The sequence below is a fragment of the Conger conger genome, chromosome 15 (assembly GCF_963514075.1).
Source record: "Conger conger chromosome 15, fConCon1.1, whole genome shotgun sequence".
Classification (NCBI taxonomy): Eukaryota; Metazoa; Chordata; class Actinopteri; order Anguilliformes; family Congridae; genus Conger; species Conger conger.
Genome location: NC_083774.1, coordinates 39,947,499 through 39,960,382, shown reverse-complemented (window position 1 = coordinate 39,960,382; position 12,884 = coordinate 39,947,499). Strand labels below are relative to the sequence as shown.

The 12,884-nt window shown below is 42.3% G+C and overlaps 3 protein-coding genes across 3 annotated transcripts; all 3 read left to right on the top strand.

Annotated features, from left to right (window-relative positions):
• The first annotated feature begins 5,682 nt into the window (after positions 1-5,682).
• LOC133111222 (histone H3) lies at positions 5,683-6,093 on the top strand. Its single transcript, XM_061221412.1, has one exon. It carries the CDS (start codon positions 5,683-5,685, stop codon positions 6,091-6,093), a length of 411 nt encoding a protein of 136 aa, XP_061077396.1.
• A 4,905-nt stretch (positions 6,094-10,998) lies between these two features.
• On the top strand, positions 10,999-11,891 carry LOC133111212 (histone H1-like). Its single transcript, XM_061221401.1, has one exon. It carries the CDS (start codon positions 11,027-11,029, stop codon positions 11,687-11,689), a length of 663 nt encoding a protein of 220 aa, XP_061077385.1. The 5' UTR covers positions 10,999-11,026; the 3' UTR covers positions 11,690-11,891.
• A 381-nt stretch (positions 11,892-12,272) lies between these two features.
• Positions 12,273-12,671, top strand: LOC133111238 (histone H2A-like). Its single transcript, XM_061221427.1, has one exon. The coding sequence runs from the start codon at positions 12,273-12,275 to the stop codon at positions 12,657-12,659; it is 387 nt and encodes a 128-aa protein (XP_061077411.1). The 3' UTR covers positions 12,660-12,671.
• Positions 12,672-12,884: the final 213 nt, after the last annotated feature.

Sequence of the window (12,884 nt, the reverse complement as noted above, 5' to 3'; positions counted from 1 at the left end):
ACTATGCCACCCCCTTCCTCAGAGCAATGGGCTTGGGTGTGCTGGACCTCACCATACCTTATAGCTGGGACCCCCCCTATGTCTACCGAGCCCTGAAGGACTTTGCCTACAGGACGGATCTGCCCAGGGCTGGCCTAACCTCGTGGAGCTATAAAATGATTATGGCTCATTTAAGATCTGGCCAAATAGTAACGCTCCCGAGGGGGGGGCCAGACCTGGACCTGCAAGTCATCTGGGCAAATGTGACACATAAGTGTCTCACAAACAAACAAAAAGACATTGCCTGGATGACAGCCCATAGGTGTCTCCCCACCAGAACATTTATGTATCGCCGGCACTTAGCCCTGACTGAACGCTGCCCCCACGGATGCACTGACTCAGAACACATTCACCACCTGTTCTGGGAGTGCTCCGTGGCCAGGCGGGTCTGGGGCCTGTTCCTCTGTCTCCCTAAGCAGGTTCCTGCCGAGGTCCTCCCTGATGGCTGAGGGCATCCTCTACGGTCCGCCGGGGGGATGCAAGACCACCGTGCTCCAGCGTCAGTGGAGGATCATCAACACCGTGAAGCAGGTCCTGTGGGAGACGAGGAACATCAAGGTCTACCAGAAAACATCTGTAGACCTGGTCACTCTCCGGAGGAGGATCCAAAACCTCCTCCAGGACGGCATTCTGGTGGACATGCACACTAATAAGAACCTGGCGAGAGAGAAGTGGGGGGTGGACCACTGGAAAGAATTTATCATATAGTCCACCCCCCCCCCCCCCCAAGGGACACAGAAGCCTCTCAGGACAGCAAACCTGAGCGAAATGGACTTTCCTTTTTCTTGGTGTTTTAATCCACCTTTGTTTTCTTTGAATCACATATTGATTTTGTGTTTTGTGACTATTTTTTTGAATCACTTTTTCTTAAAATTTGTTTTTCATTCATTTGGATGTCTTTGTTCCTTTTGGTTTAAGTGTTTGTTCTAAATGATTTGTTTTGTGTTATTGAGTGTGTTTTAAAAAAGAAAAAAGATTTTAAATTGTTCAGAGAAATTATAAAAACCAATAAAACTACCTTATTCCAAAATGACCTGGTCACTCTCCGGAGGAGGATTCAAAACCTCCTCCAGGACGGCATTCTGGTGGACATGCACGGCAATAAGAACCTGGCGAGAGAGAAGTGGGGGGTGGACCATTGGAAACAACTTATCTTATAGTCCACCCCCCCCCCCCCCCAAGGGACACAGAAGCCTCTCAGGACAGCAAACCTGAGCGAAATGGACTTTCCTTTTTCCTTATTGCTTGGTCTTTTAATCCACCTTTGTTTTCTTTGAATCACATATTGATTTTGTGTTTTGTGACCATTTTTTGAATCACTTTTTCTTAAAATTTGTTATTCATTCATTTTGATGTCTTTGTTCCTTTTGGTTTAAGTGTTTGTTTAAATGATTTGTTTTGTGTTATTGAGTGTGTTTTAAAAAAAAAGAAAAAAGATATTAAATTGTTAATAGAAATTCTAAAAACCAATAAAGCAACCTTATTCCAAGATGGAATAAGTTCATTTTTCCCCTCAAAATTCTACACACAACACCCCAGAATGATATGAAAGCAGTTTTTGAAATTTTTTGCAAATTTATAAAAATTAAAAAAACTAAGAAATCACATGTACATAAGCATTCAGAGCCTTTGCTCAATACTTTGTTGATGCACCTTTGGCAGAAATTACAGCCTCAAGTCTTTTTGAATATGATGCCACAAGCGTGGCACACCTATCTTTGGGCAGTTTCACCCATTCCTCTTTGCAGCACCTCTCAAGCTCCATCAGGTTGGATGGGGAGCGTCGGTGCACAGCCATTTCCAGATCTCTCCAGAGATGTTCAATCGGATGCAAGTCTGGGCTCTGGCTGGGCCACTCAAGGACATTCACAGAATTGTCCTGAAGCTGTCACGTTTCAGGTCTGTCTCGCCATGTTTTATGTTGATTTATGTTTATTTATGTTGTCTTAGTCACGTAGTGTCTTATCATGTATTATGTTGTCTAGGTTCGTCATGTTGTTTAGTTATGTTTCGTTACGATTTATTTTCTTGTCATGTTTAGTTATGTCTCGTTACGATTTATTTTCTTGTCATTTATTTTCCGCCTTTTCTCTCTCTCTCCTTCTGTCATTCACTTCCTAATTGTTTCTATTTGTCTATTTACTAAAACTACTAACGCTAGATCAGGATTGGGTAGAGACTAACAAACTAATCATGTGTTCATGTTACCTTACGTTTCTCGTGCATGTCATTTACTAATTTACTAATGCTAGGGCAGGATAGGTTTATTACTAACGATTACTAATCTCCTTGTTAAACTTGTCTTCCATCGCACCCGTTTTCCATTTCCTTGCTACGCTCTAACTAATTGTCTACACCTGTCTACACCTGCATTTATAGCCCAGTGGCGCAACTGTTCACTGCGAAATTGTCTGCCTCTGTTTTCCACGCAACTCTTGAGCATTTACTGTTTTGATTACACGTTACGATCCAAGCCCGTCATCGACTACTGATTATTGATTTCTGTTTTGTGACCTTCGTTTGTTTCTTGACTACGTCCCCGCCTACCGTTTTTGTACTTTTGCCCCGCTGATTGTTTCATGGTTTCGACTCCCGCTTCGCCCACGACTACGCCTCTGCCTGCCGTCCGCCTGTTCATCTGCCCCGCTGACAGCTCTCCTGCTACCGGACCTCCCTGCACGCCTACCGACTACGAGATTGCCTCTTCCCTCGGCACCGTGCTTTTTGTTTGTTTTGTATTTGTTTGGCTGGATCTTCGTGTATGGACTTTGCTTGTGTTGACTACGCTCCTGGGACTCGTCCCGAATAAAGCCCTAACGGGACCTTATTTTACTATTGTTTCTGAGTCGTGCATTTTGGGTCCAACCCCCATGCACCCGTCTCAGAAGCCACTCCATTTTGGCTGTGTGCTTAGGGTCGTTGTCCTGCTGAAAGATGAACCGTCGCCCCAGTCTGAGGTCAAGAGCGCTCTGGAGCAGGTTTTCATCCAGGATGTCTCTGTACATAGCTGCATTCATCTTTCCCTCACTCCTGACTAGTCTCCCAGTTCCTGCCGCTGAAAAACATCCCCACAGCATGATGCTGCCACCACCATGCTTCACTGTAGGGATGGTATTGGCCAGGTGACTGGTTTCCATCAAACATGACGCCTGGCATTCACGCCAAAGAGTTCAATCTTTGTCCCATCAGACCAGAGAATTTTGTTTCTCATGGTCTGAGAGTCCTTCAGGTGCCTTTTCCAGGCAGGCTGCCATGTGCCTTTTACTAAGGAGTGGCTTCAGTCTGGCCACTCTACCATACAGGCCTGATTGGTGGATTGCTGCAGAGATGGTTGTCCTTCTGGAAGGTTCTCCTGTCTCCACAGAGGAACGCTGGAGCTCTGACAGTGTGACCATCGGGTTCTTGGTCACCTAAGGCCCTTCTCCCCCGATCGCTCAGTTTAGACGGGCAGCCAGCTCTAGGAAGAGTCCTGGTGGTTCCGAACTTCTTCCATTTTTACAGATGATGGAGGCCACTGTGCTCATTGGGACCTTTAAAGCAGCAGAACTTTTTCTGTACCCTTCCCCAGATTTGTGCCTCAAGACAATTCCTTTGACTTCATGCTTGGTGTGTGCCCTTCCAAATCATGTCCAATCAACTGAATTTACCACAGGTGGACTCCAATTAAGCTGTAGAAACATCTCAAGGTTGATCAGTGGAAACAGGATGCACCTGAGCTCAATTTTGAGCTTCATGGAAAAGGCTGTGAATACTTATGTACATGTGATTTCTTAGTTTTTTATTTTTAATAAATTAGCTAAAATAAAAAAATAAAAACTTATTTCATGTTGTCATTATGGGGTGTTGTGTGTAGAATTTTGAGGGGAAAAAAATGAATTTATTCCATTAGAGAAAATAAGAGGAAAAGATTTGAACAGTATTGCAAATTTAGTAAACTCTTACAAAGGAAATATGTATTATGGATTTGCTCAAATATACACAGGTGCATCAGCCAGCAATAACAGGGTTAGAGTTTCATTTGTTGTTCCAGAATTTAAAATTGTATATAAGAAAAGATTAATTGATAATCTTTTTGTCTGTACAGGGGAGATAATTGCCATTTTACTGGCTTTGCAGTGGGTGGAGGAAGCAAGACCACTCAAAGGAATTATATGCTCAGATTCCAGTGCAGCATAAACAAGTATAAGAAACAACTATTCGGCATGTAGACAGGACATTGTATTAGAAATATTACAGACATTCAAATTCAAAGGATGGGTTTAATTGATTGTTTTTCACGGGTACCAGCACAAATGGGAGTTGAAGGCAATGAGGTTGCTGATAAATATGCCAATAAAGCAACAAATAGAGATAATATAGAAATGAGGGTAAACTTTAGGTAAGAAACAAAGAGTTTGATTAAAAATGAAATGAGGAAAAGATGGCAAAATCAATGGGATAATGACAGGACAGGACGCCATTTTTATAGAATCCAAAAAAGAGTTGGAAAGATGAGAAAGGCAGGAAGGAGTAGAAGAGAGGAGACTGTAATATCAAGATTGCGGTTTGGACATACCGGCCTAAACAATACACTATGTTAAATGAAAAAAGAGAGAAAAAAAGAGAATCCTGATCCACACTCCTTTCCAGTGGGTGGCGGTAATGCACAAAAAAGTTGTTTACCAACCGCCATAAAAGCTCATGAAGAAGCAGAAGAAGAAGAACCTGCGTTATTTCGTTTTCTGGCTTGGTATTGAAAATGAGTGGCAGGGGTAAGACTGGTGAAAAAGCGAGAGCAAAGGCTAACCCGTTCATCGAGGGCTGGGCTCCAGTTCCCAGTTGGTCCGTTCACCGATTGCTGCGTAATTCACCCAAAGGCTCTTTTCATAGCCACCCAACACCCGTACAAAGCACAAAAAGCGGCCATTTTAACGAATTTCTAGTAGTAGTAGTTGTATTATTATAGAATGAATGCACATATAAATGATCCATAACAATATTGACCGAAAAGGTGAAGACTTAAGCTTTAGCTTATTACACCGACCATTTTTATATAACCTTCACATATTCTTCACATACCGCCCCCCCCCCTTATTTATTTTTTTACTTGGTGAGTTTGTATTGTGCCTTTTTATTTTTCCGCGCTTTAAGATTTACAATCACAAAATAGCCTATGTCATGGAATCGATTGATGTCCTCCCTGTGATCTAAATTTGGTACACCAGACATGCGGGATACGGGTCCTTGGCTTTGTATCATTACATCAAGTTTGTATTCCTACGCATAAATGTTAACGTGCATTTTGCTAACATATAAAGACTGGACATTATCAATCTGTCCCTCATTGTACCGCAAGATTTATCTGTTCCGCATCCCACACTGTTCTGGTCACCGTAGTCATGCGTGAAAGGCTGATGCTTTATTAATATTTATAATAAAAATAAAAATTATTATTATTAAATTCAGGCGGTAAGAGAACATTTTAAATTTTGGGCGGGAGAGGAAGCTGAAGAAACGATCCAATAGTCTAGGGGAATGAAGGCAGGGTCAGGGCCAATGAGGATCCGTAAAAGCCTATCCAATCAGTTCCGGGATGGTATGCTTTAAAGGCGCATGCCGGGGTCTGAATCGGATTCCGAAAGATCAGGGCTGAAGTAGGAAGCAATGGCAAGAACAAAGCAAACAGCTCGTAAATCTACCGGTGGCAAAGCTCCTAGGAAGCAGCTCGCCACTAAGGCTGCACGTAAGAGCGCGCCAGCCACAGGCGGCGTGAAGAAACCTCATCGGTACAGGCCTGGCACTGTAGCTTTGCGAGAAATCCGCCGTTATCAGAAGTCTACTGAACTTTTGATTCGCAAGCTGCCCTTCCAGCGCCTTGTGCGAGAGATCGCTCAGGATTTTAAGACCGATCTTCGCTTCCAAAGCTCCGCCGTTATGGCTCTGCAGGAGGCCAGCGAGGCTTATCTGGTTGGTCTGTTCGAGGACACCAACCTGTGCGCCATTCACGCCAAGCGAGTGACGATCATGCCCAAGGATATCCAGCTGGCCCGCCGCATTCGCGGAGAGCGCGCTTAAGATGGTTTGAACACATAATCCAAACGACAAAGGCTCTTTTAAGAGCCACCTCAGTACTTGTTAGAGGGGCAAATGTCTCCATGTTCTTGTGTCCTGATATTTAGTGTGTGTCTTCGTAGGTTACGGAATCATCTGGTTGAACATGAATCCTCGTTCCAACTGATTACATTTTATTTAGCAGACGCTTTTGGCAATAGCGACGTACAAATCGGTGCCTACCTGGTCAAACAGTCGAATATTTTGCATTTACTTAATCATACGCCATTAACTAAACCCATTTGAGAGACTGGAACCTAGCCATTTTAGCCGTTTTATACTGTGAACATCTGTCATCTAAAGACGAATTTATCAGGAACTATTATCTGAAATTGTATAGCATCCTTTACAAACTGTCATGGGGCATGAGTTACATTTTTATTAAAACCTTCCTCTGACTAAAAATGCCACCCAAGATGCAGGCACGCGCACGCTAACGCATAGAACCTACGCACGCACTCGCACACACACACAGTACCATTAGACATATTTTACAGACAATACTTTGGATTTTATTTGGCTCATGAGTGACTTTGGTTATTGAGACATAGGCTACATCGTTTGCGGTACAATAGAACATATCTATTAATGAATACCAAAATGGATGATCATAGAATCAAATCAACAAGTCAACAAATCAACTAACGATAGTTGGGATATTTACATAACTTAAAGCTATGTAGGCCTATGCTACTTGTGTCAGTATCAGAGGAAAAGCACAACACAATAAATTCACTGAATGTATTGTTCACTGTGTTCTTATACATAATTCACTTAATGCATTTTTTACAATACAAATATGAATTCATATATGAAATCAGTCATTTTCTTAACTTTTGTTTTATCTTTCAACTCTCAATCTTTTATCTTTAAAAAATTAACAGTACATTTATATTTATTACAGGTACTTATTCTTATTATGGACGTAACTCCTCCTCCAGTTTGCTTCCTCTTTGTTAAGCGATAAAATTTATACTCATAAGGTTATAAAAAAATCCCCCTGATTTAACATTGGTGGAACGCTAGATTTACAGCAGAAAACCAGTCCGGAAATTGAACAAACAAATCGAATTCATGGTAACTGCTGGGAAGATTAGCAGCTTCTTTGGCTAATTTGAATGCAATGCGAGTGAAGTACATTTACGGACTAATGTTAATTAATGATTACAAGATTAAGCAATTTAAGAATGAAGTTAGCTCACATTTACGTTACTGCGTTAAGCAAAACGGGAATCTGGACGTCTAGGGCATGGAAATATAGGTTGAGAGACGTTTTGACGTATAGACGGACGAGGTTAACCCCATTACAGCTCAGCTGGATATATCAATCACTGCCACTTCCCAGCGGTATTTTTATTTATTATTTTTTTGGAACTTACATGTGCCGTCTAAATTTAAATTAAATTAATCCGAAAGAGTGGGCCTGCAAACGTTGAAGGTATGTTTAGTAAACAACCTGCGTCGTTTTGCATCTGCTCAATATGTTACAGCCTTGCGGATTATGTCGAAGACAAAAGTACGATTATTGCAGCGACTTCCATTGAAGAAACCTTTTACATTAATGCCATTTGGCAGACGCTCTTATCCAGAGCGACATACAGTTGATTAGACTACGCAGGAGACAATCCTCCCCTGGAGCAGTGCAGGGTTAAGGGCCTTGCGGGTCCCAGTAATGTACCTTAACCACTACGCTACAGGCCGCCCTTGGTGCAGCTCAGCTACTTCCCTAATTAGCACAGCGAGATAAAGACCTTGCAGCAGGAAAGCTTACCAGGACAAACATAAGATTCAAAAGAAAATGTTGCCATTAAAGACCAACTTAACGTAAAGTCCCATTTCGCATTTCGCCTTTAACGTACTGGTAACGCGTCAGTCTTTGGGCGAGTTACGTTAGAAAACGTAAAGTATAGGTAGCTTACATATTGCCGTATTTTAACAAATACGAACGCGAAGGGAATACATACATATCATATTGCCTTTCCCAAAAAATCTGTATGTATATAAATGTATATAAGGCCTACTGCATTTTAAACGGCAATAAAACGAATATGAATCAATAAAGGCACAGGGCAAGGAAAGGCTGCTTTTCGAAAAAATGTGGGTGGCTCTGAAAAAAGCCTTTGGTTTGGAGTTGACAGTGAAGGTTTTACCCACCGAAACCATACAGAGTGCGAGCCTGATGTTTCAGAGCAGGGAGGCCTGGGGTAAGAACACCCACCCCCACCTCTCCAGGACGGAACCTCCCGGGCAGCCAGGAGGGGAGGCCTATGGGGGTACATGGTCAGGGGGTGAGTAGGCGCCACAATAGCCCGGACACGAATATGGAAAACAGATATGCCAGAACATGGCAAACAGTGATACCAGTCCATTAGATACACACAAATAATAAACACTATGACACAAACACACAGGGCGGCCTGTAGCGTAGTGGTTAAGGTAAATAACTGGGACATGCAAGGTTGGTGGTTCTAATCCCACTGTAGCCACAATAAGATCTGCACAGCTGTTGGGCCCTTGAGCAAGGCCCTTAACCCTGCATTACTCCAGGGGAGGATTGTCTCCTGCTTAGTCTGTACATCGCTCTGGATAAGAGCATCTGCCAAATGCCAATAATGTACTCAATGCAGTACTTGACTTAAGTTTGTCTCCTCTCTTTCTTTTTTTTGGAATGTGGACTGCACTGTCCCATGTTAAAGCACACAGTGATGACTCTAGCGGACACGCTATATTTGTCTTTTCTCCATGTGAATATAATAAGGCACTACTGATTCTTTATTGTATCACAGAGTAGACTTCCATTGCTTCCATGACATTCCATTTTGTATGACAATGGGCTTATCCAGACTAATATGGTAATATGCAATTAAAATCTAAACAAATCATTATGCATTCATATTCCCACCATCTGGACTTTGATTTCATAGCATTTTTCACAGATGCAGGCATTCAATGACATTTCTAGACTTGAGACTTGAACTTTCTTGAGGAAAATGTAGACAAATTGAATAAGAAAGTGGCCAAAGAGGAAATAAGAACAATGCACATAACTATTCCCACAGCTGTTGGGGAGGAAAGGGTCCCACAACACTCAGGCTGCTGGCAAACTGCAGGAATACACATAGAAAAGTAAACAACTTTAGTAAGGTATACCGGAGAGAGTCTTCGTGAAGCGCTAAGAGACACCGTTGTCGGGAAACCCCAGGGCATTAACTGGTGTCCCCGGAGTTTGTGCACAAAAAGGCCTGTGATTCTGCAGTGCTGAGCTCCATAGGGAGTTATTTCCACAATTGTGTGACTTTAAAAACTTTGGATTTTACAAATGATCACATTATGATTTAAGTTTGTAATCTTTAGAGCTGTAGAGGTTGTGGTAAGTTATTTTCAATTGGAGATTGAATGGACATGCAATTTGGAGAGATTTTGCTGAGGAGTTTGCCTACAGTGTGTCCAGTGATTATTGGCTTTTTACAAATGTACATAATTCAACAAAATGATTTATCCTCTTAATGCCACATATCAATTAATGATCTAAAGTATGAATATTCCATATGCATTTAAGGAATGCATTAACATAACTTTTAGATGGCAAATACTGTAACAGACTGACAGCAGTGAATTAATAAATACTGAATGTGGTCAATATAATTAGCGCTCTGTGAAATTAAGACTGAAATTACAAAGGGCTGCATTTAAACTTTTAAAGTTAACTGAAGTATGACAGCATTTCTTCACTGATCAGTTTGGTGAGTTAATTGAAGTGATTGCTGATCTCACCACACCATGGCTTTCAGGAAAACATATTGCTTTTAATAACCAGCAGGAGTTAATTTTGATTCAATCTCAGGCCCGGCCAAAGCAAATGGTTAATGAATGTGCATTCCATTTGAAACTGTTACAGCACTAAATGATGGAACTTGAAAAAATACTTTCTATAACTTGGTTGGAGGATAATTGTTTGGTTGGAGGCTAAAGACATCCAACATTTACAACTGTTGCTCAAACTCAAACATTTAATGTAAGTTTCTGCGAGAATGGATTTTTATAGTTATTTTTTTAAAAACTTTATTATTTAGTTTGATTGATGCCATTTATACTGTGTAATAACGTTATCTTCCCTCAAAGGGGTTACATTACTTATTATATTATGGATGAAAGGGGGGGATGCACACACTGGATGAAACCTAAATATCGAAGGGCGCTACGAGACATCCTAAAAAAATAGGTTCAGCAACTGCATGAGCATGACTCGAACAAGATCACACTTTATACGTGGAAGAGCAGACCCATTAATACAGCAGTATATTAATGAGAAAATAAGTTTGGTTTAAACAATGGTTTCAGGTTGATATGCTGCAGCTTAAACTCAGCACAGATATGCGCTGTGCTTTAACGTCAAAGATCGACGTCCTGCTTTAAAGCCTTGCTTGGGTATGTAACGGGTCTTTAAACTTTTCTTTTTACACACGGAGCTTCTGTTATTCGTGAACAAAAAAAGAAATGAGGACATGACATGTTTGGTCATTTTCAGAGTATAATCGAGTGCGATAAGCACGTTTAACTAGTACTTATCCGTGGCAGGTGGCGATGTTTTGGACAGGCTGGAGAAAATACGGCAATATTGCTGAGGACACAGACATTAATTTGTTGACAGAAGGCCTTTGGTGCACATTCTCAGTGTTTTTTTGCTTGTAAAATAATAACATGATAGGCAGTTACATCACAATCCGAAAAGAGAAAACACAAGTGAACCGAGTTTTCAGGAGCTGAGAGACGCTGTACCGGACTGGTTGAGTCTACAAGGTCCGCATGTAGCATTTAAGTCCATCCCCCTGTCGCACGCCCAGCAGAAACGGAACGTTATTACTTACCGTAAGTGTGAAAAGAGAGAATTCAAGAAATGGCAGAAGTAGCGCCAGCTCCCGCCGCAGCCGTCCCGGCGAAGGCTCCCAAGAAGAAAGCTGCAAGCAAGCCCAGGCCAGCGGGGCCCAGCGTTGGAGAATTGATCGTGAAGACAGTTGCTGCTTCCAAGGAGAGGAGCGGAGTGTCCCTGGCTGCCTTGAAGAAATCTCTGGCTGCCAACGGCTACGACGTGGTGAAAAACAATTCGCGGGTAAAGTTGGCAGTTTGTAACCTGGTGGCCAAGCAGACCCTGCTTCAAGTTAAGGGAACCGGGGCCTCTGGCTCATTTAAGCTTAACAAGAAGCAGGCGCTTGAGAAGAAGCCTGCTAAGAAAGCGGCCCCTAAGGTTAAGAAGGCCGCTGCGGCCAAAAAGGCGGTAGCAAAGAAGACTCCGGTGAAAAAGTCGCTGAAGAAAGCCGCTAAACCTAAGGTGAAGAAGAGCCCGAAGAAGGCCAAGAAGACAACAGCGGCTAAGACGCCAGCAGTGGCCAAGAAGTCAGCAAAGGCTAAGAAGCCAGCAAAGAGTCCGAAGAAAACAAAGAAACTGGCGACGGCGCCAAAGAAGGTGAGCAAGAGTGCTAAGAAAACAAAGGCAGCCAAGCCACAAGTTGCCAAACCCAAGAGCACTAAAGGCAAGAAAGCTGCTCCGAAGAAGAAGTGAGAACGTGTACCTACTGTTCGGTCATTTGACAAGCATAAAAGGCTCTTTTAAGAGCCATCCAAACTTTCTTGGACGTGCAAGTTATTTCCATTTTTATTCCTGCTTCTAGTTTAAAATCCATGATTACAAGCAGGCGTTCACATGGAATATAAATTGATCATGTTTTTATATGGGCATAAAGTTCGATTTTAGATGGTGCAATTAACCGACTAATATTTTCTCCATTTAAAGCTATTTATTTTATAAGCCACCACTCCAGCTAGTTGAATATGTAACCTATACAGATACCACATATGTTCAAATACGCTCACTGGTCTCTATATTCAATGATTTGTAATAAATTATTGCTATTTATGAATTAATATTCAGGTTCAAAGTTACCACGTATCTTGTTTTCGTGTATTTAAACTTCATCAGCCTGCAAATTGCATGTTCAACTTTTTAGGAAGTACTGCAGGTTTTGATTCCATTTGATTGGACAGAATCTTATCAACGTTGCAGCCAATAGGTGAACAGAATGTTGCTATAAGGAAGACGGTCGCCAGTAGCCCGCCTTATTCTTTCTTCTGACTCGGTATTGAAAATGAGCGGTAGGGGCAAGACAGGTGGAAAAGCGAGAGCTAAGGCTAAAACTCGTTCATCGAGGGCTGGGCTCCAGTTCCCGGTTGGTCGCGTTCACCGGCTTTTGCGTAAAGGAAACTATGCCGAACGTGTTGGTGCCGGTGCTCCAGTTTATTTGGCCGCTGTGCTCGAATATCTGACCGCTGAGATCCTGGAGTTGGCTGGTAACGCTGCCCGAGATAACAAGAAAACCCGCATCATTCCTAGACATCTACAACTGGCAGTACGTAACGACGAAGAGTTGAATAAGCTCCTTGGAGGCGTCACTATCGCTCAAGGCGGAGTACTGCCCAACATCCAAGCTGTGCTGCTGCCCAAGAAGACCGAAAAGGCCGTGAAGGGGAAGTAACTAATGTATCACTCCCACAACAACCATTCAAAGGCTCTTTTCAGAGCCACCCCACACCCGTATAAAGAACGAAACGCTGCCATTTGAACGAATTGAACTTGGCTTCAGTTTGTATTACGTTTTTAAAGTAATGCAGTAATAATTTACAATCACAATATAGCCTCATATCTCACTTTGTCTTGTAAATAAATTCCGCGACAAAAGAGTGCCCTTCGACCTTCCGTT

Coding starts and splice junctions, on each gene's coding strand:
- LOC133111222 (XM_061221412.1), top strand. CDS start 5,683: ATGGCAAGAACAAAGCAAACAGCTCGTAAATCTACCGGTGGCAAAGCT.
- LOC133111212 (XM_061221401.1), top strand. CDS start 11,027: ATGGCAGAAGTAGCGCCAGCTCCCGCCGCAGCCGTCCCGGCGAAGGCT.
- LOC133111238 (XM_061221427.1), top strand. CDS start 12,273: ATGAGCGGTAGGGGCAAGACAGGTGGAAAAGCGAGAGCTAAGGCTAAA.